This window comes from Elgaria multicarinata, chromosome 10 (genome assembly GCF_023053635.1).
Source record: "Elgaria multicarinata webbii isolate HBS135686 ecotype San Diego chromosome 10, rElgMul1.1.pri, whole genome shotgun sequence".
Classification (NCBI taxonomy): Eukaryota; Metazoa; Chordata; class Lepidosauria; order Squamata; family Anguidae; genus Elgaria; species Elgaria multicarinata.
Window position 1 is genome coordinate 11158035 of NC_086180.1, and position 27429 is coordinate 11185463.

A 27429-nucleotide genomic window follows, 5' to 3' on the forward strand; every position below is an offset into this window, starting at 1 on the left:
AGAAATAAAGTACGACCATAAAGCATCACAGGAAAGCTAAATTGGATTAATGTACTTTGTAAAGTTGGCTTCCGTTTTAAGTTTGTGCCTGCATCTTAAGTAGTATCACATTCCCTTTTCAAAACTTAGCACTTAGTGAATTGGTATTAAATCCTCCTTGCAAACTTCCACCAAAGCATCAACAGAAATTTGCAGCATTTCACAGCAGATGAATGAAAAACATAGTTCTAGGTAGTCACTAGATTGTGTGTCAAACATACAGCCATGGTAATATAATCTGCACTCCCTCTAAGGCCCAAAACTGAGTTGACAATGGGATGGGGCATGCTGGGAACTGTAGTACTTTTTCTGCCTAAACATGCATAGGATTGCACCCCAAGTTAACTTATCTTAGGATCCAAGCCAATGGAATGAACACTACTTTTGGGATTATATTTATAGGGTGACCAACTGTCAAGATTTCCCCAAATTTCTCTGGGTTTTTGCTTTACCCTGGGTGACCGGGGGGGGGGGGGGGATTTTCTGTAATTTTCTATGATGTCCAGGAATGACACGCTTTCCCCTTTAACACCACCATCAGCATGGTGTGTGTGTGTGTGATGCACTCTCTTGAAGTGTGTCATTCTTGCCCACTGCTCCAATTGGGGCCTTAAAGGGGAAAGTGTAGGGTGACCATATGAAAAGGAGGACAGGGCTCCAGTATCTTTAACAGTTGCATAGAAAAGGGAATTTCAGCAGGTGTCATTTGTATATATGGAGAATCTGGTGAAATTCTCTCTTCATCACAACAATTAAAGCTGCAGGAGCTATACTAGAGTGACCAGTTTAAAAGAGGGCAGGGCACCTGGAGCTTTAACTGTTGTGATGAAGAGGAAATTTCACCAGGTGCTGCATGCATACAAATGACACCTGCTGAAATTCCCTTTTCTATGCAACTGTTAAAGATACAGGAGCCCTGTCCTTCTTTTCATATTGTCGCCCTAGGAAAGTGTTTCATTCCCAGACAGTATAGAAAAGGCCCCAATTGGAACAGAGGAGGGGAAAGTGCCCTTTCCTGCCCTACCCTCACTGGGTGTCCTCTTTTTTAGTTTCCCAAATATGGCCACTCTATTATATAGCTATATAAACACAGCATTTATGTGGTGAGCTGAATAGCTTGAAGGTTGCTTTAACTTTATTTAAGGTCTAAAATGTTTAATTGGAGATTTATTATTGTTTCCTTGAGTAATTCATTTTGGATTGTACACCACCCTGAAACCTGAAAAGGGTGAAAGATGGGATCTATAAATGTTTAAAATAAAGAAAATATAAATAACAAGAGTTTCGTATAGAATATAACACTTACAAACAACCCTGTAAAACAAATCAGTGTTATTATCCTTCTCTAGACAAATCTACACCCACAACTTTGACCTAGATGGCAAGAATATTTCATAGGCCGTACAAGACTCCTCATAAGTCTTGCAGTAATAATTCCTTCCTCGTTTTACTTTCTGGAATCCGTCCACAAACTTTTAGGCCGATACAAAGGGATATACTAATTTAGGTAAAACCAGCTATGTAAATAGTTTAAAGAAACATGAGCCTAGAGATAGCAACACTGTACTGTGCTTAGGGTGACCATATAAAAAGGAGGACAGGGTTCCTGTATCTTTAACAGTTGTATTGAAAAGAAAATTCCAGCAGGCATCATTTGTATATATGGGGAACCTGGGAAAATTTCCTCTTCATCACAACAGTTAAAGCTGCAATAGCTATACTAGAGTGACCAGATTTAAAAGAGGGCAGGGCACCTGGAGCTTTAACTGTTGTGATGAAGAGGAAATTTCACCAGGTTCTCCATATATACAAACAACACCTGCTGAAATTCCCTTTTCTATGCAACTGTTAAAGATACAGGAGCCCTGTCCTCCTTTTCATGTGGTCACCCTAACTTTGCTTGTATTGATAAACAGAGGTGAGGAAGCGGGTGGGTTGTTTTCTGCCTATGTTTCCCCCCAAAAAACTTTTTTCTTTGCTTTTTTCTACAGCTGTGAAGTCAGATTTGTGCTATAGATTTGAGTCTTTTCAAATAAGAACCAAAATAATATAATAAAAATAAAAATGCACATCATACAAACTGTATTACAGGAAAATTGGCCAAGCCCCCAGGAAAAAAAAGGAACTTACTAGCAGAAAGTATTAAAGCCATAAAACTTTTATAGAATTCTTACTTTATTATACTTCCATCCATTGGTATTTAGTGGATTTTTTTTTTTTACGCAAATCACACTGCTCCATCAATTTGTGGTTTTGTTGGTTTCATCAGCACCATACTCTGTATAAAACGTGCTTGGAATGCCTCCTTGAAATGCACAAGGCAGAAACGGAAGACATATTAAGAGGGTGTGAGGCTCACATGAGATCAGAGAGCATCATGCATTCTGGCTCTGGGCCATTCGCTTTTATGGAGCCGCCCACTAAATGTTTCATTAGAGTGACCATATGGAAAGGAGGACAGGGCTCCTGTATCTTTAACAGTTGCGTTTTGTTGTTTATTCGTTCAGTTGCTTCCGACTCTTCGTGACTTCATGGACCAGCCCACGCCAGAGCTTTCTGTCGGCCGTTGCCACCCCCAGCTCCCCCAAGGTCAAGTCTGTCACCTCCTGACTATCATCCATCCATCTTGCCCTTGGTCGGACCCTCTTCCTTTTGCCTTCCACTTTCCCTAGCATCAGCCTCTTCTCCAGGGTGTCCTGTCTTCTCATTATGTGGCCACAGTACTTCAGTTTTGCCTTTAATGCCATTCCCTCAAGTGAGCAGTCTGGCTTTATTTCCTGGAGTATGGACTGGTTTGATCTTCTTGCAGTCCAAGGCACTCTCAGAATTTTCCTCCAACACCACAGTTCAAAAGCATCTATCTTCCTTCGCTCAGCTTTCCTTATGGTCCAGCTCTCGCAGCCATAGGTTACTATGGGGAATACCATTGCTTTAGGGTATTTCAGCAGGTGTCATTTGTATGCCTGCAGCACCTGGTGAAATTCCCTCTTCATCACAACAGTTAAAGCTGCAGGAGCTATACTAGAGTGACCAGGGCTGGATCTACACTAGTGCTTTAAAGCGCTTTATAACAGTTTTATAGCACTTTAAAGCAGTTAAAGCACTTTATAACTGTTATAAAGCACTTTAAAGCAGTAGTGTAGATCCGGCCCAGATGCAAAAGAGGGCAGGGCTCGGGAATGTATCGGGAGTTTTGCTCTGCAATCTTCATCCTTATTCTCACCAGCACCTCTGCATGCCTTGACTTCTGCCTTTGAAATCTGTTTGTAAGGGGCGGGGGGGGGAGTGATTGCTTATTCACTAAGTGGTTTGTGATATAAAATAGTTTCCATTTGGGTGTCAAGATGCAAAAGAGAACAGGGCTCCTGCATCTCTAAAGGCTACAAAGAAGAGGGAGGCCATAGCTAGACCTAAGGTTTATCCAAGGATCATCCCGGGTTCGTCCCTGCCTGAGCACTGGATGACCTGTGTGGCACTTAGATGAACAGGTTTGACCCCTGGACGATCCAGAGATAAACCTTAGGTCTAGCTACGGCCGTAGTTTCAAGATGTGTAGCAAGCTTCACCTGCTGAAATGCCCTCTTCTGCACCACTATTAAAGGTACAAGAACTCTGTCCTCTTTTGCATCCAGCCACTGTACTGGTTTCTATTGCGTGTCAAGTTGCCACCTGTTTTCACTGACCTTGCTCCTTTGCCTTAACAGCAGCCTGACACACAGAGCTTGAACAGGTGACACTTTTCCTGGCAAGGAGCTAAGTGCTAAGAAAGACTTCTGTGGCTAAATTTCATACCAGGATGTTATTTAAAGGCAGAGGAGCAGGGTGAGTAAAGCAAGTTGGCCAGCCAGGTTGAAAAGGAACCTTAGAGAGGACACTGAGGATTTAGATTGGATACGGAGTTGCTCTTGGAAAGGTTTTGCCTGGTCAGGGACCGAGCATTTTCCAGTGCATTGAAGCAGCTGTTCTTAGGATGCTTTGAAAGAAAAGAAAAGCCAGGAACCAATGCCTTGTAAAAATGAAAGTCAAGTGCATTTACTGATTCCAACTTTCTTTTATTTATAAAAGGGGGGGGGAATGTAAGCTGTTTCTTTCGCTCACATTCTTGGGTGTTGTTTATTAGTTTTATGACAAAGGTCGTGGTTACCGGCTAAGTGTTTGGGGACATTTGGAGAGAGAGAAAGGAGTTCTTGATTCACCTCTTTAATATAAGGAGTGAAACACATCTGTGTGTAATTAGCCAGAACTGAACTCCATGAAAACATTAGAGAAAGAGCAACATAGATGATTTCCCCAGTTGAGTTGCAGAAGCCGGGGTCCAGGTTTCATGCAGGATTTTGGTGTATTCTGGCAATGTATTCATTCATGCGTGCAGAATGGGGATGTGTGTGTGTTATATACCAGCATGTAGTACTGCCCTATGAACCTTCAGGTGGATGTGCAGAGGCCTTGAAGTTGCCCATCAACCGTTAGCAGCACCTGGAAGCAGCCTGAGCAGACAAATAAGTCACCTGGTCACTGTCTTTTCTCTGCCCTTGGAGGATGAGATGCAAAGCATTCTATGGCCCCTAGGATGCCCTTCCAGAGACCATTGATTTGCAGCCTTCAATCCCCCCAACCCCCATCAAATATATCAGTATAGCTAGAGTTAAGACTAAAAGCTAGAGATTTTTTTCTTTTTAAATTTTTTTATTGTGAATATTAAAAAACAGAACAGAAAATACATCGAGAAAATGGGGGAAAACACGCACCATAGATTGTGTATATAGAATTATCATCATTTCCATCATATAAGGAGGTTCGCTTGGCACCTACATTACATTCTTTTAGACGCCAGATGAAGACCTTTTTATTCTCCCAGTGTTTTAACAGTCTATAAATTAATTTGAACTTTGCTGTTTTAAATTTGTATTTTAAATTTGTATTTTTGCATTGCTGCTGATTTTATCTTGGTTGTGCTTTTATATTGTATTTTATATTATGGTTTTATACTATTGTTTTGTTTTGAATTGTCTTAAATTTGTAAATCGCCCAGAGTGCTTCGGCTATTGGGCTGTATAGAAATGCAATAAATAAATAAATATTAAACTGAAAAAAGCGGGGGAGAGAGTTATACAAAGGTTTTCGCAATGCCAAGTAGTTGCCCCCTTTGGGGAGGAGGTTATAATAAGGATGAACTTTGTACTGAAACAATCTATAATATGGAAGAACGTGCATGTCCTTCTAAATTACCTACCTGTTTCCTGGAAGTGCAGAGCCCTTATGACAGCCAAAAGACTTATATTATCACATTGGAAGGACAAATAATTTACACCTCCTATAATGCAATGGATCAAGGACCTAATAACATTATCAACTTGCAACTTGCAAGAGGATAAATATACGGATATTTGGTCTGCTTTTCATGAAGGCTAGAGATGTTGAAGAAAACCATAGTGGGTTCAAATCACTTTGGATTTCTATGAATATGACCCACGGATTATGTAATGGACTGGCATTTTCTGAGTTGTGTGGATTCCATGAACTAGCAGACTAGATTTTTTATTTTTATTTTTACTTTCTGGAATTGCATGCAAATTTAATCATGCAAAAATATGAAAAAAGCAAGGGGGGAAAACCACATCAGAAAATGTGTGTTTTCTCCCATAGGTGAAAGTGTGAAAATTCAGAGTTTAGGGGGGATTTGCATATTTGTGCAAATGTGCATTTTTGGAACTGCATGTTTGCACATGTGTGTGCTTTGCAACATGGGTGCAAGTTCAGGAAATTGAGAAAAACCCAATTCTGTCAACAAGCAGACAACGGAACAAAAGGCACCTGACTATCTGCCAAACACAGAGGACTCAGATTTAAATCTGTACATCCCTACTTAGGGTGAAGTCCATGGCCCCAAAGCCCAGCCTCTCCCCTGAAATGACCACCCATAGTGTAGCAGGTGCAGAAGGAAACTCCATTTTGATCCTTTAGTTGTGATGGTGCTCTGATTGAAGTGAGTGTCTTTATTTCATTTCATTTTGAATCCACCCAATGACCAATGTTCTCTGGCCACACAATCAAAGTTGTCTTCTTCTTCTTCTTCTTCCTCCTCCTCCTCCAATATTTCAGGAACAGAGAAGCCATTGCAAAGCATGGGCATACGGTTCGAAGGGAAATGTTAGCTTCATGGAATCATAGAATAGTAGAGTTGGAAGGGGTCTACAAGGCCATCGTGCTCATTGCAGGAATCCACCCTAAAGCATCCCTGACAGATGGTTGTCCAGCTGCCTCTTGAAGGCCTCTAGTGTGGGAGAGACCCCATCTCCCTAGGTCATTGGTTCCATTGTGAGAACTGAAGTAATATACATGGGCCAGATCTATACCTTGTGTCAAATCATTACGAATGTGGAATAAAAAGCAGGATATAACACTATGAAAGCAGTATATGGAATGTGGGTTGTGCCCCAGTAGTTATCAGCGTACTTCAGTACTGCTATAGTGCAGTAACATAGATCTAGCCAAGGCTACCTAGAGCCCTACCTCACATAAGCCCATTAAGGGCACAATTCTATGCATGATTAGACAGAACAAAGTCCTACAACTCCCAGGATGCCCTATCCAGCATGGGTAGATGGGGCACGCTGGAACAGGAGGACCTTCTTCAGTCTAAAGATAATAAGTTTGCACCCAAAGTCAAGGATCTAAAATTATCTATTTGCACCACTGCTCCAATATTCATTTTTTAAAGCTTTCCATCCCCTTTATGAAGGAATTTGAGAAACTGATACATTCTGATGATTAAAAAAAAACAAAAACCAGTGCAATAACCTGCATCCAGGGTGTGTACCTTTGGAGATACCCCTGGGAGCCATGCACAGGAGTTCCTCTGCAGGAAGGTCTCCTTCAATCAAGTCAGAAGGTTTGAAAGCAAACTGGTCTAGACTAAACAGATACATGCCCAGAATATCTCCCTCAATTGTAACTGGAGTCGGCCTTCTATCCTGAAAAGTTTTGGAGGGTCTGACAGAAATTCCATATGGTTCCGTGTGGTTTATTTTTATGTTTTTATATTATTTTTATTGGGTTTGGCAAAGGCATGTTTCTGGTGTGTGTGTGTGTGTGTGTGTGTGTATGCAAATTCTCCAGAACTCTGAACTGTTCTCTTTCTTTGACCATGGTTAGATGCAGGTCTCAACACTGTGGTGACAGAATGAGGAGATAAAGAAAAAAAATAAGCATTTGGACAGTGATTTGGTGGAGATGACACTTTCCAATTAGCTGGGACGCTGATGCCATCTGCCACACCCTTCAGGATGATCTGTTTCCTCTGAGCTAAGCTGCAATCCCCACCATAGCTGGGGCAAAACCAGTTTCCCCAGTAACAATAGATCATTACCTGTTGTAATGCAAAGGATTTGGAGGCAGCTTGGTCTTAAAGGGGCAATTGAGACCCATTGTCTTTTAGGGAGAAAAACTGTTCCTGGTGGAGATGGAAACTCCGAGAACTGGTTTGTCTTGTGGTATCTTGTAGAAACATTAGAATCTGCCTTAGGGTGCAGTCCTATGAACGTTTAGACAGAAAAAAAGTCCTACAACCACCAGTATTGCCCAGCTGGCTGGCTAGGGAATGCTGGGAGTTGTAGGACTTTTTTCTCGCTTGTAGTATTGTTGAGCCAAGTATCCCCCATCTTGTAACTTTTGTGAACTGCCCAGAGAGCTTTGGCTATTGGGCGGTATAGAAATGAAATAAATAAATAAATAAACAAACTGAGCATTTTGTTTCTTTTTCCTAGGTGTAGAACTTGGCATTTATCCCTATGAAATTTCATTCTGTTGTTTTCAGCCCAGCGCTCCAGCCTATCAAGATCACTTTGAAGTGTGCTTCTGTCTTCCAGTATCCCACCCAATTTTCAGTCATCTGCAAATTTGATAAGCATTCACTGCAACTCCTCATTCAAGTCATTAATAACAAAGCTGATGAGCACTGGGCCCAGGACTGAGCCCTGCGGCACCCCCCTCATTACCGCCCCCCCCCCCCCAGTTTGCTGAAGGTATCGTTGCATGAAAGAAAGAAGTGGTGAGAAGATGGGGAGAGGAGAGAAAGAGTTGGTGATAGAGAAAATCTTCATTGGGGATTGGGGGAGGGAAAGGGCTTTGCTAGACGTACCTGTTAATCCGGGCGTGTGGAGGGGCCAGCCCGCGCTGCAGCTAGCACGGGCTGTCGCTCATAGCTAGACATCAGACACAATGGGGTAAAGGAAGCCCCGTTGCGTCCGCCATTTTTTTTATGTTTTAAAGGGACCGGAGCGAAAGAGCGAAGGAGCATCAGGTAAGTTTTTTTTAAAAAAAAGGTTTTCCCACTCCCCCCTGCCCCCAATCTCCCTACTCCCCCCGGCCGTGATCTTCCTCCCCCCGGTCGCGATCTCCCCACCCTGGCTCTGCTCTTCCCCCCATCTCTCCCACCGGCTCTGCTCTTCCCCCCCCCCAGGCCCCGATCTCTCCCTGCCACGATTCCCCCCCCCATGGCCCGATGGGCACAGCGCTCCTGTGAAGCACTGTGCCCAGTGCACGGCTTCTCCCAGCTACTCACGAGTAAGCTGCGTAGCTGGGAAAAGCTGTGGAATGGGCTAGACCTTCCACAGCCCCGGGCTCAGCCCGGGGTTGTGGAAATACTGGGCCAAAAGTGGTGCCAGTAATCCCAGGCCAAGGGAGGGGTGACCCTGAGCTGACCCTGGGATCTCCTGTGCGTCATCTGGATGCACAGGGGTGAGCCCGGGTATCAGCCTGGGCTAAACCCTCATCTAGCAAAGGCCCAAGACACATGGTAGAAAAAGATTCTCTAACAATTTAATGATTAGGAGCTGGAGGCGAGGGGAGTAGAGACATACTGAGCTTCATCCCATGTACCTGTTTCCCTTGAATTATCCCTACAGCGCTAAACTGTCAGCATTGCTGTTGTTGTTGCTACCGGGCAGCTAGACCCTTTGCATACCAGGAAATGGGTTTAAGGGGGGAAATGTACAAAAAATCATTAAAAAATCAACAGATGACCCAATCCGATTAAAATTTGGTATGCTTAAAGCTCTCCTTAATATCTGTTACTGTGCCAATTTTGATGTCTTTAGCTTTAAAGCTTATGCAGATTTAAGCATTTGTTTAATTTTTCTTCAAATCCTGCTCCTGCACCCCAGTGGCTGCTTGGATGATACGCTCGAAAACTAGTAACAAAATACAGCGAGTCTTTTGTCTTTATAGCACAATGAAAGCAGGATTCATGGGAGTACTTCACAATAAAAGCAGATTATAAGCTGGAAAACTTCGAAGTCCTTTGCACGCAATTCGCAGTAATTGCACAGTGTAACGCTGGTGTGATAAAGCTCACTAACTGCTTTGGAATTTAGCTGCCAAAACGTTAGCTGCAGACCTCTAATTTCTCTTGTGCTGCTGGTGGCAAAGCTTCTGGCACTGATCGGGTCAACTAGTGTGATGACATAGAATGTTCCTAAACATCTCAGCTTCTCAGGAAACGAAGTTGTGAGAATGCTTATCAGTTTAAATTGTGAGAGCCAGGGGTTTTCCTCCCCCAGTTTTCTCAAGACGGGTCCTGTGGAGAGGTATGGCTTTGTTGATCAGCCTGAAGTCTGGGAGGAGGGTCCAGGAAGCAGGGAGGCCAAGAGACAGGGGACCCAAAGGCAAGGTGGCTGAAGGAAGGGCTCAGAATAGGCAATGGGCTGTAGTGACCTGGTAAGTTTGGCAACCCAAACAGGAACAGGGAGGACTAAGAAAGCCAGTGTAGTGTAATAGTAAGAACATCAGACTGGGACTCAGGAGATCTGGGTTCTAGTCCCCACTCAGCCATGAAGCACACTGGGTGACTCTGGACCAGTCACTGACTCTCAGCGTAACCTATATAATGGTGATGAAAATAAAATGGATAGAAGGAGGACCCTATAAGCCACCCTGGGTTCCTTGCAAGAGGAAAAATGGAGTGATATAAATGTAATAAATAAATAGGAGCAGAGAGAAGATTGTGGTTCATTTCAGACAGCACATTTTTCTACACAATGGTAAAACTCCACTCAACAGTTGAGTTTTTAGGGGGTGCTCCCTAGGATGACCATATGAAAAGGAGGACAGGGCTCCTGTATCTTTAACAGTTGTATTGAAAAAGGAATTTCAGCAGGTGTCATTTGTATATATGGAGAACCTGGTGAAATTCCCTCCTCATCACAGCAGTTAAAGCTGCAGGAGCTATACTAGAGTGACTAGATTTAAAAGTGGGCAGGGCACTTGCAGCTTTAACTGTTGTGATGAAGAACGAATTTTACCAGGTTCCCCATATATACAAATGACACCTGCTGAAATTTCCTTTTCAGTACAACTGTTAAAGATACAGGAGCCCTGTCCTCCTTTTCAAATGGTCACCATAGTACTCCCCACACTACATGTTCTAACTCCACCGTTGTGTGACTGTGGGCTCCTGTGGAGTTGAGTAAAAGGCAACATGATGTTTGATTGACAGTTCCTCCACCCTCTCTTCTCCCCTGGTCTTCCCAATGGTATCCCATCAGCCATTGCTGGGGGGGGGGACCCAATCCCAACGGCTCTCCTAGAGTGGCACTCCCTCCTTTCACTACTCTTGCCAGAGAACTCTGTAGCCAATGGGAAAAGTCCACTCAACGCAACAGGAAATTCCACGGATCCCACCACACAACACACAACACAACGGTTGTACAGGAACTCCCCTCTGCACGGTGTGGATATTCTAGGCTGACCATATGAAAAAGAGGACAGGGCTCCTGTATCTTTAACAGTTGTATTGAAAAGGGAATTTCAGCAGATGTCATTTGTATATATGGGGAACCTGCTGAAATTTCCTCTTCATCACACCAGTTAAAGCTGCAGGTGCCCTACCCTCTTTTAAATCTGGTCATTCTAATATAGCTCCTGCAGCTTTAACTGCTGTGATGAAGAGGGAATTTCACCAGGTTCTCTATATACACAAATGACACCTGCTGAAATTCCCCTTTCAATACAACTGTTAAAGATACAGGAGCCCTGTCCTCCTTTTCATATGGTCACCCAATCGGATATTCCCTTCAGGCAACACATTTCTCAACGGTGGTGTAAAAAATCCACCGTGGAGTTCTAAAAAGACCGTTGAGAAATGTGTTGTCTGAACTGAGCCATCATTTCACATATGGATTATTTGTATTTGCAGGGCTTTGAGGTTATATAGACCCAGGTGACAGACAGTCTACCATTCAAATTATAAATCTAGTGATCAGCAATAAAAGAGATCTTGACACAGGCCACGATACCACTGAGAGCCCTCATCAAGCATTTTGTTTCATTTATAATGTTTCTACGCTTGTTGCCAGTTTTCCTAATTTAAGCAACATGGAAAAACAGCACGGCATTCCACACAGCCTTCTGTAAAATGCTGGAGATAACGTTGTGGGAAAAGCAAGCCTGTTCGTAAACAAAATTAGGGGATAAATAAATAGAAATTATTTCCCACTGCCTCCCTGGAGGATCAGGGCCGGTATGTCGGCCGCAACTCGTTGAGGTGTACTTTTGTGGTGAGCTTCATTAAATGTTTGCGTTGGAGGCCCACAACTAATTTTAATGAAAAACACACGATCTGATGTTTTGGTTGGAGAGGCGTTTGACCGTTGGCTACAATGGACAAAAACAGATTCCCCAAAACAAATATCCAATTCTGTGTTGCCTTTTTTCTCTTCCACCTCCCTCCTTACTGTATAATGCTCAGGCAGTTTATTAAAGTTGTTAAGAGGTGATTCTATGCTCATTGTTCTTGCTAGGAAGAGCAGGCAACACGTGTGAAAGGACTGAACTTCAAAAGAAGATCGGTAGCTACAGAGATTAACTGAACGCTTAAATAAAAATTGGCCCGGGATTGCCAATTTTGAACCAGCCCTTGCTCCTCTGTCTTCTAACTGTAGCTCAATGTGCAAACAATAGCAAGGGCTATGTTTATTTCCGTGCTGTGAAAAGCTAGGGTGACCATATTTGGGAAACCAAAAAAGAGGACACCTAGTGTGTGTGTGGGGAAGCAGCTTTCTGAGTCCTGCAGAAAGTACGTTATTCCTTCGCCACCTTAAAGAACCCAATTGGAGTGGAGGAGGGGAAAGGATTTCATTCTGCACCACCACCATCCACTCCAATTGGGGCCTTTTCTATAATGTCCATGAATGAACCACTTTCCCCTTTAAGACCTCAATTGGAGCTTGGGGTGGGGGAATGATGTGCCTCAAGAAAGCATGTCACTCACTCCTGCCATGCTAATGGCAGCCTTAAAGGGGAAGGTGTGTCATTCTAGGACATTATTGAAAATTATAGAAAATCCTCCCTGACACCATGGAAAGAACAAAAACCAGGGCAAATCCGGGGAAATCCTGACAGTTGTTCACCCTAAAGCTTCACCTACTGATTTCCCCCTGTCAATGGATGCATAAAGCTGGTTTTAAAAGTATAAGATCAGACCAGGCTATTGTTTTCTGGTCAGTTGGCAACCCAATTGCCAAGTAGCTTTCTGAGGAAAACAAATACTGGAAATGATGAAAGTGGGTGGGACATTAACCCTTTGTTAATCATTACCTCAGGTAATTTTTCAACCTTACCATAGCAATGTGGGAGCTAGATTTCTGTAGGTTCATCCCAGGACCAGCGTCAGGGGGAGCCATGGATGGCCACCCACCAGGGCCGTGACCTGGCCTCCCAGGGATCCCAGTGGCCCTGCCGCCGCTCCACTTCGCTGTTTGTACCTGTTTGCTTGCTCACCCCCTGGACCAGAAGGGATGAGCGTGTGAATGAGTGGCAGTGGTGGCGTGGATAAGGAGGAACAACTTTTGCGACTTGCGTACCCACCAGCTTGTCCCCTGGCAAGTGAGTAGCTGACAGCAATAGCAGTGAAGAAGAAGAAGCCTTGGCCATTTCTACACCAGCCCATTGTAGAGGGAGGGAAGGGGGAGGATCTCACGAGATCCTGATCACGAGATCCTCCCCTTCCCCAGGGGGAAGGAGGGTGTCACGCCCGCCATTTTTTAATATTTATTTTTAAAGGAGCTGAGCACACGTGTGTTCCAACAAAACGTGAGGTTTGTTTCTTTTTAAAGCCATGACCCTGCTCCCCCCCCCCTGATTCCTCCCGACCCGGTTCCTTTCCTCTACTGATCCCTGCTATTCACGAAGAGGAGGGAAGAAGCCGGGATGGGCAACCCCATGTCCTGCAGACTCGGGACAATCTCGAGACTGTGGGAAGAATTGGATTTTCCCAGCAAGTACTTATCCCTGGGAAAACCCGTTCTCATCCCTCCTACCTCTCGGGAGTCCCTGTGCATCATTTGGATGAACAAGGAATCAGCTGTGACCAGCCCGCATTTTCGGGCTGGTGTAGAAATGGCTGTTGTCTCCCAAAACCAATGGGCCAGCCTTCATTTTATTCATTCATTCATTCATTTATTCATTCATTCATTATTCTACCAACTACAAGGAAGGAGGAAGAAGACACCACCACTGGATTAATTAGTAAGGGCCTAATTTCTTTAAAAACCATGTCCATAAACAATCACCAGTCAAAATTATCAGATCCATTTTGATTGAGAGAGGTTCCCCCCCTTTTCAACTTTAAACTGCCCTCCTTCCCTCAATCTTTCACTAATCTTCTTGAAATTTCCAGGGCATGTACAACCAACATTTCTTTCTGGCACTTGTAAATTTCAGGAAAAGTGGGGACACATTTTCGATGTTATGAATGTTAGAATGACCACTCCCCCAATTACCCTTTTATAATGGTAAAATGCATTATTATTATTATTATTATTATTATTATTATTATTATTATTATTATTATCATGTACGTATTGCCTTATTTGCTGAAAAGCCATCAAGACAGTGTACAACAATTTAAAACAATAAACCGTGTAATGACGATGAGTCCTGGTTCATCGAAGGACAGTGTTGAGATCCATTGTCCACTACCGACACACCTTAGGCCTGCTTTTTCCCCTCCTGCTTTCTGTCCCTGCCTGAGTTCACCTCTCCCTTCTAAGCTAGTAGATAGAAAGGGGCAGGAGGCAGGAGCAACAGCCTCCACCCATCTTCCTTTCTCCATCAGGGCCCACTCAGGGAGGGCGGAGGCCCTGAGAGGATCTTGCCCAATGCCCCCTCCCAAAAAAAAACCTGGAGTCAAGCTAGATAGTTTTAATATTTAAGGTTTTAGTGCTGTTCATTTTAGAGGTGTTTTTTTTTGTATAACCAGAACTAGCTCCATACCTTGGAAGGCCCTTGGACAAGATGCAGTCAATGGGTCCCTCCTTCGACCTTCTCACTGCCTTTGTCACCAGCTGCTCCTGCTCCTCCTTTGCTGGGGGAATTGCACTGGCTACCTATTGGCTGACAGGCCAGGTTTAAGCTGTTGGTACTAGTGTACAAAGCCCTAAACAACTTGGGACCAGGATACCTGAGAAAGCGCCTTCTCCCTTAGCAGCCTGCCCAGTCACTGAGGTCGTTGGAGGGCATGCTCCTGGTGGTTCCACGTGGACCTGTGGACCGATTGGAATCCACCAGGAGAAGAGCCTTTAGTGTGATGGGCCCTTCTCTTTGGAACTCCCTGCCCCTGGAGGTCAGGCAGGTGCCAACACTAGGCTGCTTCTAGCACCTCCTGAAAACATCTCTGTTTCATAGAATCATAGAAGAGTGGAGTTGGAAGGGGCCTATAAGGCCATCGAGTCCTACCCCCTGCTCAATGCAGAAATCCACCTCAAAGCATCCCTGACAGATGGTTGTCCAGCTGCCTCTCAAAGGCCTCTAGTGTGGAAGAGCCCACAACCTTCCCAGGTAACTTGTTCCATTGTCGTACTGCTGTAACAGTCAGGAAGTTTTTTCAGATGACCAGCCGGAATCTGGCTTCCTATAACTTGAGCCCATTATTCTAGGTCCTGCACTCTGGAATGGGGCAGTATAAGAGCAACCTGACATTAGAACATAAGAAGAGCCATACTGGATCAGACCAAAGGTCCACCTAGTCCAGGATTCTGTTCACACAGTGGCTGACCAGCCATTGACCAGGAACCCACAGGCAGGACACAAGTGCAACAAGTTTCCCAGCAACTGGTGTACACGTAGGCATAATGCTTCTGATACTGGAGGTAGCACATAGCCAACAGGATTAGTAGCCACTGATAGCTTTCTCCTCCAGGAATTTGTCTAACCTTCTTTTAAAGCCATCCAAATTGGCGGCCATCACAACATCTTGTGGTAGTGAACACAGTAGGTTACCTGGTAGGAGATCAATGATGAATCAATAGTGGATCAGAAGAATGGTTTTTGTTTTCCTGGGCAGAATTCATTTCACTAGTAGCTGAAATGTGAGGCCAATGAAGTTCTGGATAATTGCAGAGTAAAAAAAAAAATCCCACCAGGAGGTGCCACATTTCTCCTTTATGCCTGTTAGGCTCCGAGCAGAATACCATTGTAATAGCCACAATAGCAGCCATTTGTATATTAATAGAGTAATAATATTTTCCTTCCTCCTCATCCAAGTTGGCTTCCCCGATGTTGGTCTGGGACTTGGACCACCCAAGTGGTCCAGAACAGTGAGCACCACAGGCAAAGCTTACCTCCAGCTTTGGCCAAAAGGGTGAGGAGGAAAGAAAGGAGAGAGAAAGAGAGAGAGAGAGAGAAAGAGAGGATGTTGGAAACAATTGTAAAAATACAAAATCACACACATCCAAAACATTAAAAAGAATGCAGTGCTTTACATTTCGAAGATGAGGAGTAGGGATGATTCAGGAATCCATCTGGGGATGGAGAGAGTTTGCTGAGCTCTCAGCAGCTCGCCCCCACCCCCCGGATTTTGGATCACTTACCCATGAATTGGCATCCGCATCAAAGTAGGGCCAGGTTGCAGCATTTTCCTTTTCCTTTTCTTTTCTCATCAATAGAAAGTTGTGCAAATTGCAGCCAGAATTTCCACAAACTAAGCGAATTCCAGCCAGAATTTGCACAAAATTCGCAAGTTGCACCTGCAACTTGCAAAATTTTCTATTGACGAGCAGAAAAATGCAACAAGTTCCCAGATTTCTGGAAAGCCGGTTCAGAAATCTTAAGTTGGGGAAGTGCATCTGGTTCTCCTCCAATAAAAAGCATGCATCATGACCCCACAACTCAGGGGTGGGCAACTTCAGGCTCTCCAGATGTTTTGGATGACGGATCCTATCAAGTTCCAAGCCAGCTTCTACTCATCTCCAGGGTTCTGGCAGATTTGCTAAACATATAGACTTTTCACAAGACACGTCAGTCGGAAAAGGAGCATTAAACAGGACAGCGCCAAGTCCCAAAGGTTTGGAAAATGAGCAAGGAACATCAAAGAAGGGGGGAGACTTTCTTTCTTTCTAGAATAGTTTGGGGAATGTTCCTCATTGTTGCATGATGGTCTTCACTGGCAAGCTCCCTCTGAAATTTCACCATCCTGGATGCAAGCTCAAAGCTCAGTCCACAATAGGGCTGCCTAGCCTAAGCTGAGAGTTGTACACAATGTATTCCAGGTCATGTTCCTATAGGAGGCAGTGACCTCTCAGTGACCCTAGCCAGCAGGGGTTGGCCCTACCATTAGGCAAGGTGAAGCAATTGCCTCAGGCATCCCAGAGAGCTGTGAACCGCCCAGAGAGCTGTGAACCGCCCAGAGAGCTCCGGCTATTGGGCGGAATAGAAATGTAATAAATAAATAAATAAATAAATAAATAAATAAATAAATAAATAAAATCCCATGCTGAGGCCCTCTGTCATCCCACTGATGGAGGGGCTGCCCTGCCCGTTTGGTGCAGACAAAATCAATTGGTATTAAAGCTCAAGCTCTGAATTTTTTTGAACTTTCAAAAAATGCTGCGTGTCTACGCTCCTCAAGCGTCAATTTCAATCAAAAATGAGCAAAATCGGTCTGGTAGATCTCAAGTAATAAGCCTTACACTACTGTATTCTTTTGTAAAATTACCTTTATATTATATGTTGGAAGCTTCCTTGGGAGAATTTTTTAAAAAAACAACTAAAAGGTGGCTTCCAAATATTTTAACAGGTATTCAGTTTTTTTAAAAAAAATAAATCTGTTGTTATGGAAATATATTTACATGCAAATATTTGTACAGATGACCTTTCAATGACAGGGAAACATTAGAATGTTTTCATTAAAAAGAAAGCAAGCTCACTGTGGGGTTCATGTCATTGAAGCCTCCTTGCTTAAAGTAGTAGAGATGTAACAGCTCTTCAGAGCAAATGCTATATTAGCAAGTGTTCATTACATATCTCCTTTAGTGAATATTATTATTATTATTATTATTATTATTATTATTATTATTTATTGCATTTATATCCTGCCTTTTTTCCTCCAAGGAACCCAAGGCGGCGTACATAATCCTCCTCCTCTCCATTTTATCCTCACAACAACAACCCTGCGGGGTAGGTTGGGCTGAGAGTCTGTGACTGGCCCAAAGTCACCCAGTGGGTTTCCATGGCCGAGTGGGGACTAGAACTCAGATCTCCCAACTCCCAGTCCAACACTTTAGCCACTACACCACCCTGACTAGCGGGTGAGTCAGAATCTATATTAGGACTAGACCAAAATTAAAGAAGAAGAAAAGGAGGGGTGATGAACCCAAGTAACCTAATGAGGGCATAAGAAGGAATGGCTATCATGCGTGACCTCTCCTTGATCGTTGGAGATGCCCCAAGGGAAGTCTAGGGCCTGACAACACCCTCTGGCAAAGACATTGTCTGCCAGTGCAGATTGACTGGAGGGGTGCCCCGGACTGCCCCGGAGGAGAATTATTTTTAAACAACAAAGCCTGCTGCCATGCAGGGCATCCAGCAGGGGGATCAGACTTTACAAGTTCCCAGAAGGCTTCTCTGTGTGCAAACTCAGATCGATCGACAAACATGGTTGTGAATCGGGGGCCGTCGGTACTCTTGTTCCTCGTGCTTATTGAGGAATGAATGAAGTCATTGCATGTAGCCGCACTTTCGCCGAAGACGGTATTCACACATGCCATTGGAATGAGTGATGTGATTTCTGTTCAGGCATTCCTCGGTTTATTACCTTGTTAAAGGGTCAGCAAGAGGCCAAACGTGTTAGGGACGTTGTTGAAATCAAGCCTGTATGATAGAGCCGAAACGAATCCGGGGGGAAATAAGCTTACAGAAAAAAGATATTAAAGGTCTTAGCTAGATGGAGCTTTGTCCCGGGGCAATCCCTGGGATCATCCCTGTGCATTCACAAGCCTCACAGGGGATCCCAGGATCAGGGAGGGATGATCCCTCTTTTGCCCCGGGATCTCGCCCTCCACTTTAGGCCCAGTTTTTCTGTGGTCTCGGGCATCCTCACAGTTCCTCAGGAGCTCTGCACCCATCGGGGGTGGGGTGGGGGGAGCAGGATTTTTTTTAATTAAAAAAAGGACTTGCCTTTTGCGCACGAGCACTCATGAGCTGCTGCCTTTTTTTAAAAAAATGGCGGGCGTGACGCATCTCCCTCTGAGGTTGTCATGCGCCGCGTGTGAACAGAGGAGGAGATCTCGCGATAAAAATATTGCGGGATCTTCACCCCTCCGTCCCGCTAGACTGCTAGGTCTAGCTGAGGCCCTAAAGTGATCCTCTTTGCAAATGCTCAAACTGATGTTCAATCCCGTTTAATGACGGAGTGGAACCTGTGGCACTCCAAATGTTGTTGGACTCCATCCTCAGCCAGCAGGGCAAGACAGAAGCCCTATGGATGAGTGGTTCCCGAGTCCGGGAGACAGGCTCATTGCCTGCTCTGGATGGGGTTGCACTGCCTCTGAAAGAACAGGTTCGTAGTTTGGGGGTACTCTTAGACCCATTTCTGTCGTTGGAGGCTCAAGTAGCCGCCACGGCTCGGAGTGCCTTTTACCATCTTCGGTTGGTTCGCCAACTACGGCCTCTCCTGGACAGGGATAGCTTGGCAGTGGTGGTACACGCATTGGTAACCTCAAGATTGGATTACTGCAACGCGCTCTATGTGGGGCTGCCCTTGAAGTTGCTCCAGAAGCTGGAGCTAGTGCAGAATGCTGCAGCTCGGCTGTTGTCTGGAGCTGCCCCTTTACAGCATGTAACTCCTCTGCTGAGGGAACTGCACTGGCTGCCTATTCGCTACCGGGCCAGGTTTAAGGTTCTTGTCCTTGTGTACAAAGCCCTAAACAACTTGGGACCAGGATACCTGAGAGAGCGCCTTCTCCGTTACCAACCTGCCCGGTCACTGGGGTCATCCAAGGGCCTGCTCCTGGTGGTTCCACATAGATCCATCCACTGATTGGAATCCACCAGGGGAAGAGCCTTCAGCGTGGTGGCCCCCCTCCTGTGGAATTCCCTGCCTCTGGAGGTCAGGCAGGTGCCAACCTTGTACTCCTTTCGGCGCCTCCTGAAAACATCTTTATTCCAAGAAGCCTTTCCTTAATATGCAGCCTTGAATCTCTGTTTTTGCTTCTTTTAAATTTTGTTTTAACTGTTTTGTTCTGTTTTTATTTTCATTTTATCTTGTACACCGCTCCAAAATTTTTCAATGGGGAGCAGTATATAAATATTATAAATAAATAAATAAATAAATAAATAAATAAAATGCACTCGCCCTACACAGACGCCCTACACACACACACTTGCTCCTGGAGACTTCAGCTTTACGGACCTGGAGAGGGAGAATATCAAGATGCTGAGGGCTGTGGTGACTAGGGCTGTGCTCCACTCTGATTTGGATCGTGAATCTGGAGTGAAGCGACCCGATCTGCCTTCACCAAAGGCAGATCCGAATTGGGTCGGGGGAGTTGCGGATCGAGGCAAAGTGGTTCCCCTCCATCCGGAGCTCTGAACGCAGGTAACAGGGGGAGGGGGCTCACCTGGCACCACCAGTGCCGGCGCAGTCCGTTTGGTGTTGGTGGCAGAGCCAGGTAAGGGGGCAGGGGGGAGGGAGGCTTATTCAGCCCCAATTTTGCCCCCCTTCCCCACATACCCACCCCAGGGGCAAGTAAGTAGGGAAGGGGGGGCAAAATCTCGATCCGCCCTCCGGATCTCGCTCTGCGGAGCAGAGCGGGGGAGGGTTGGATCGACCCGAAGCAGATCGGCCCGATCCAAAAGTTGTGGATCGGGCCACGAAGCAGTTCAGGGCCCCCGTGCACAGCCCTAGTGGTGACCAAATCCTATGAGCAAAGCTTGAAGGAGCTGGGTATGCAGCCTGGAGAATAGGCTATGGAAATGCATTATGAAAGCCATCAGTACGTTTTTGAAGGTCTATCACAAAGCTGATGGAGCAAATTTGTTTTCAGGTGCTCCAGAGCAGCCTTTCCCGAGCCTGGTATCCAGTGGATGCGTTGGACTGCAACTCCCATAATTCCCAGCCAGCATGGGCAATGGTCAAGTATGTTGGGCATTGCAGTTCATCACATCTGGAGGGCAACAGGTTGGAGAAAGATGACCCAGAAGGTAGGGACCCGAACTGATGGGTTCAAATGATAAGGAAGGCGATTTTAATTAAACATTGGGGAGAACTGCCTGGTGATATAAGCTATTCAACAGTGGACCACATGGCCTGGGATGGTGGTGGACTCTCCTCAATTGCAGAGGGTGGATGATCAACTATCAGGGATGCTGGGGCAGGAGATTTCTAAATTGGCAGGGAAGGTTGAACTAGATGGCTGTTGAGATCCCTTCCCACCATTGCAGGCTGGTGGGTCCCATGTCAGTGGGGTTGTGAATCACTGTGGACAGCTCTTTTAGAGTTCTGACCAGTTCTGAGTGAAACCCAGAGCAGATTCACTGCTCTACTGACATCAGAACCACCAGCCTTGATTGCTTCTAATTCTATGATTCTAACCCAAGTATCTCACATTAGCAAACAGTTTTGAAAGGCAACCCCCGGGGGGGGGGGGGGCAAGGAATGTCCCAGACAAAGCCAATGAACTTACCATGGACAGGTACCAGCTGATAGGGACCATCTCTAATAAAGAGGGTTAGTTGAAGCATATCTAACCAAAGGAGCTTGGGATGGAGAGCAGTTGCACAAGGTCTGGATATGGGGAACACCGCCCCCCCCCAAGTCCTAGGCATGGTACTCCCTGCCTGATGCTTTGAAGCAGGTGTCAATGGGGGAGTCCAGGCAGGCCCACAATGCCAGGAAGGAGTAGTTCTTTTTTTCTTCTTCTTCTTCTTCTTTTTTTTTTCCCCCATCAAAAACTCTTTATTTAAAAATTACGTCCTTCTACCCACCCACCCACCCACCCACCCTAAACAGAACATTTTGGTTCAATGGATTTCTTCCATTAAGTCAAAGTTCTTTTCTCCTCTGTTCCCTTTCTGATTTCATGCAGAACAGGCATTACACACAACACGATTTGAGCATAGACCGATAGTCAGGTTGTCCTGCTGTACCAAATTCCTCACTTAAGCAGGTGTTGCAGCTCATGCCTTTGTTCCTGTTCAGATAGTTGCCTGCCAACGCGTCCGTTACTGTGTTTGTTCGAACAGCCTCTGGTTGTGTGCGTTTTGGCCCATTCCCTTCTATTTGGTGGTTAGCACACCGTTCTCTTTTGCAGCAGGCAGGAGCGTCTGGGGCGTCTTGGTTGATTCTGCCGTGTACTGGTACTTATTCACGAAATGATCCACAAGACGTTTCCTGGTTACGGCCACTTCTCTTTCAAAGGCGTTTATTACACTCCAGCCAGTCTTGCAAAGGAAAATCCTGACCCGCTCCATCTCTAGTTCATAGTATTCCTCCACTGTCAGGTCATCAAAACTCTTAGAGAGGGACAAGAACCCACAAGAATCCTTGCTACGCTTGGAGTGTTCCAACCAGGGATCATGCTCTGGTTCCCAGCCCTCCAACTCTATCAAGCAAAAGAAACACTTTGCCACGTCAGGTTCATCCGCGTTCGGACAGTGGATAAAGCCAGCCCTGGCCATATTTTCAGGTGTGCATTTGCACTTCTCCTTAAAAGGCCACTGTGTGAAGGTTTTCAAGCGATTCTCATACTCATGCATGTCCCTAAATTCAAACAGGCACTTGGAGGTTGAGTTGATTTTGCTCAGGAAAGCCTCCATTTAAGAAGCCAATTTTGTGGCCAGCTTCCCTTCTCAGCCCCCTTTCTGCCCAGTCTCCTAGGAAGGAGTAGTTCTGACCTTTCCATAACATCAGACTAGCACTCCTAAAATGATCTAGGGGCTGGAGCATCTCCCCTATGAGGGAAGGTTACATCAACTGGGATTGTTTAGCCTGGGGGGGAAAAAGGCTAAGGGGAGACATGATAGAGGTGTACAAAATTATGCATGGTGTGGAGAACGGGGATAGGGAGACATTTTTCTCCTTCTTGCAAAGTACTAGAACCGGGGTCATCCCATGAAGCAGATTGGTGGGAGATCCAGGACAAATAAAAGGAAGGACTTCTTCACACAGCGCATAGTTGAATTATGGAACTCACTACCACAAGAAGTAGTGATGGCAACCAATTTGGATAGCTGTAAAAGAGAGTTGTATAAATTCCTGGAGGTGAAGGCTATCAATGACTACTAGCCCTGATGGTTGTGTGCTACCTCCAGTATTCAAGGCAGTAAGCCTGTGTGCACCAGTTGCTGGGGAACATGGGTGGGAGGGTGCTGTTGCACCATGTCCTGGTTTGTTGGTCCCTGGTCAATGGCTTGTTGGCCACTGTGTGGACATAGTGCTGGACTAGATGGACCCTTGGTCTGATCCAGCATGACTCTTCTTATGTTCTTAAGTTCATGAGTAACATATGGAGTTCTTTGAAACTGGATGTGGTATGTTGGTCACTGCTATAAGGAGACCAAGCAATGATTATTCAGAATATAGTTCAGAGCTTCGCCCTGGAAGGAACTAGATCTTGGATGGGAACTGAAGGACAAACATCACAAGGTGAAATCTCAGCCACATTAGGATTTCAGAGCTGGCAAAGAACAGAAAAGTCACCCCCACCCCCAAAAGGCTTTCAAATATCTTGTAACCGTTACCAGACTCTGTCTGCTTTTTCCAGTCAAATTGCACAGGCTGTGGCAAGAAACATGCTCAGTTTCACTTTGGGCAGCTTTGGAGCAAGAAAAGAAGAGGACGTCCCAAAGAATCATTTCCCCCTCCCTTTTATTGTGGTTTAAACCATGATGTGTGAATGCCACCTCCACGTACAGAAGCAGTATAACTTAAATGCCAGCTCTTGCTGATAATCAATAACATATGGTCATCACCCGTGGGCACCTGGATGGCTTACAGAATGCTGGATGAGATGGACCACATTTTATGAGGAAGGTTGAAGTAGCTGGACATGTATAGCTTGGGGAAGAGACAATGAAGAGGCAATCTGATAGCCATCTTCAAATATTTGAAGGGTTGTCATGTAGTTGATGAACCTGATTTGTTCTCTGTTGGCCTAGAGCAGTGGTGCACATCCCATAGTCCGTGGGCCACATGCCCCCCCTAATCCCTTCCACCAAATTTACTACGGGTGTTCCCCACACTGGGTTTGTCACCGCCTATGTCTCCTGCCACCAGTGGTTCACTTGCTGCCATTTTAATTCCTCCCACTGGTGATTTAATCCTGCCATACCCACTCCCAATCTCTCCTCCAATGTCCATCTTCCTGGAGCTGCTGTTGACTGCCTCTGTGTTCCTCTAGGTAGGAGGTCAGATTCAGAGGGGCCAGAATGCCAGAGACCAGTGTGCCTTCTTGGAGACACCTTCATCTCATTGCATTGATTTACATTTTCATACCATTCCATAGCTGAAGCACTTTGGGTAGCTTATAAAAACTAAAACCATTCAAAACACATTATACAGAATACAAAAAGGAAAGCATTTACATAAAACTACAGACAATATATATCTATCAAAGCAATTTGTTAAGCCATCAGCCAAGACAATCCAAGAATTAATCTTATCATTCAATGATGCCAAATGCCTGAGAGCAGTTTTAACATAGCACCCAAAAAGATAGCAGTCTTGGAGCCAGACGAGCCTCATCAGGGAGGCAATTCCATAAATGGAAGATCATTCCATAACTGGGGGTGGGGGTGGTCACCACTAAGAAGGCCCTCTCTCTTGTTGCTGCCCTCTGAACTTCCATCAGAGGAGGCTCCCAGAGGAGGACCTTAGATGTTGGGTGCCCCTGGCAGCCACTGTGAGAGACCTCTGTGACCCTTTGAGTGTCAGTCCTGTTGCTGCTGCTGCAGCTGAGAGGAGAGTGAAAGGGGCACAACCAAAACAACAACCCAAAATTGATAGTGGAAGCAAAGTGGTGGTATTTGAGGGAAAGCAATGTTTAAATATATTCTGTCTAATAACATTAACACTTTGGCTATACTAGAGTGACCAGATACAAAAGAGGGCAAGGCTCCTGAAGCTTTAACTGCTGTGATGATGAGGGAATTTCACCAGGTGCTGCATGCATACAAAGGACACCTGCTGAAATTCCCTTTTCTCAACGACCGTTAAAGGCACAAGTGCCCTGTCCTCCTTTCCTTAGGGTCACCCTACTACCACTGAGCTACAGTCCCTCGAAGTTGGGATTATTTGGAGGGCTATTTGGTCCAAGTCTGATTTAAAGAGAAAGAACTCCAAGAAGGGGGAGCAGAGAGGGTCCTAGAAGTTGCCCTTCAGCAGTTGGTGGCATCTGGGCCACAGACTGAACAGGAGCAAAGATCACCTGGTTAAGCATCCCAACTATGGTGACATAAGTTATATTTCTATGATACACCTTTTTATTAATTCTATTATAAGTTCCAAGAATAAATGATAGTTCTGATTTTTAAATTTACATCTGTAGAAATAAATTTGCATAAACCAACTGGAGACCTCTTTTCTCCTCTTTTTTGGTGATGTGTTTCCTCTTTGGGGGCAATGCGTATGTTGCCCCACTACATCCTTGCCCAGAACCGCTTTCAGCCTACCTTCCCACTGTTCTTCCCTCTTTGTTTCGAGTTGCTCCCTTGGATGAAATCCATTCCGCTCCAAAAGCCAAGCCAAGTGGGGTCCTGCCAACCAGAATCAGCCGACAGGCTTGGACCTACACTGAGGAATCGGCTGGTCCACGTTCCTCAAATGCCCTTTCTGCCCCTTCCTACTTGTATTCATTCCCATTCTTGGGTTGATGCTCCTCATGACGCAACATCATTTGAAGCCAGGTATGAAGGACGTCGGCCTTTCAGCAAGAGGACACCTCCAGAACAGGGAGCCGACGGAAAGCCCTTACCTAGAAAACTGTCTGTTCACATGGTGGTGCATGAATAACTATTGGAGCAGGTAAGCGACTGTCATGCTGGGAGAAATGGGAAGAATCAGGTTGTCCACCTGCCAATAGTCAACTCTAGTCCATGTGGAATGTCCAGCATGTAGATTCAGACTACAGACGGGTCCCATGCTGGGTGATGAAAAAAACAAAACCAGAAAGCACCTCTGCACTGTTATGCCCACAGGGAATGACATTACATAAAGCAGTAGCATTCTCCAATGTTTAAGCAATCGCATAACTCAGTCAGGTGCTGGGGCTTGCAATGAAGGCCGGACAGCTCTGGACACCGTCTAGTAATGCCAGATAGAGCAAGGAGAAATGGGCCTCCCAGCTTTTCCCATCTGAGGGGCTGATTCCCACCAGGGATGTGGGAAACTTTCCCCTCCATTTCTACAGATATCTCTACACTGGCCTTGGGTGTTGGTGACCCCTGTGCTCCAAAGCAGATATGCTGCTTCCACAAGGCAGATTTCAATCATGCTTGCCTCCAACGTGCATATTGTATATTCACTTATTTATTTACAGTATTTATATACCACTCCATATTTAAAATAGATTCCGGAACGGTGCACATAGGAATAAAACAGTAAAAAGAAAGATTAAAAACAGGAAATTAAAATTGTTCAAATTAAAATAAAGGACCAATAAAAACCAGGGGCTGTTCAGTTAAGGAAGGCTTCCTGGAATAGAGTTGTTTTCAGAAGATGCCGGAAGCAGCACAGTGTTGGCACCTGCTTGACTGCCAGGGGCAGGGAGTTCCACAGAGAAGGGGCCACCACACTCAAGGCTCTTCTCCTGGTGGACTCCAATCGGGCGATAGGTCCATGTGGCACCACCAGGAGCAGGCCCTCCAATGACCTCAGTGACCGGGCAGGTTGAAATGGGAAAAGGCACTCTTTCAGTTCAATTCATTTTTGATATGCATTTAGCCAAAGTTGCAAAATTATTCCTATTCAGGATGGGAAGATCTTGAGAATATATTGATATGAATGTGGCAGAGACATAAATTGACAGATTGTGATCCATCCAGGCTCAGGGCTTCGAGTGCTTAGCTCTTAAAAGTCTGGGGCCACAGCTAGACGTAAGTTTTAGCCTGGGATCATCCAGGGTTTGCCCCTGCCTGAGCACTGGATCTCCTGTGTGTCACCTAGATGAACAGGTTTGACCCCTGGACGATCGGGGGATAAACCTTAGGTCAACAATGGCCTCGGTTATAATCCCTGTGGATTCAACCATGTTGAATCCACAGGGATTGAAGTGTTGAAGTGCACTGTGCACCGTGTTGAAGTGCACTGCAGGATCTACACTACTACTTTATAGTGGTACTGAAGTACACTGACAACTGTTGGAGCCCATGCCTGGGCACGGTAATGGACTGGATGAGGGCTAACAAACTGAGACTCAATCCAGACAAGACAGAGGTACTGTTAGCAGGTGGTTCATCTGTCTGGCGAGGTGATGTTTGCCCTGTCCTGGACGGGGTTGCACTCTCCCTAAAGGATCGGGTCCGTAGTTTGGGGGTGCTCTTGGATCCAGAACTGTCACTTGAGGCACAGGTGAACTCAGTGGCAAAGAGCATCTTTTATCAGCTCAGGCTGATTTACCAACTGCGCCCTTATCTGGACAGAGATAGCTTAGCTACAGTTATCCATGCTCTGATAACCTCTCGTTTGGATTACTGCAATGCGTTATACGTGGGGCTGCCTTTGAAAACGATTGGAAACTTCAGCTGGTACAAAACAGGTCAGCCCGCCTACTAACAGGGACTGGCCGATGAGATCATATTACACCAGTCCTTCTACAACTTCATTGGCTGCCAGTCCAGGTCCAGGTCCGATTCAAAGTGCTGGTATTAACATTCAAAGTCCTAAACAGCTTGGGGCCAGGTTATTTGAAGGAACGCCTCCCGCCTCCCACCATATGTAACTCCCCAGACCTTAAGATCATCCACAGGGGTCCTTCTCTGTGAGCCCCTGCCGAAGGAAGTGAGGCAGGTGGCCACTAGGAGGAGGGCTTTCTCTGCTGTGGCACCCCGGCTGTGGAACGAGCTCCCCAGAGAGGTTCGCTTGGTGCCTACATTGTTTTCCTTTCATCGCCAGCTGAAGAC

General features: G+C 45.5%; 1 protein-coding gene across 1 annotated transcript; it reads right to left on the reverse strand.

The window, feature by feature from the left end:
• Positions 1-21588: 21588 nt before the first annotated feature.
• LOC134404673 (baculoviral IAP repeat-containing protein 5.1-like) lies at positions 21589-22128 on the reverse strand. Its single transcript, XM_063135479.1, has one exon. The coding sequence runs from the start codon at positions 22126-22128 to the stop codon at positions 21589-21591; it is 540 nt and encodes a 179-aa protein (XP_062991549.1).
• Between the last annotated feature and the right edge of the window lie 5301 nt (positions 22129-27429).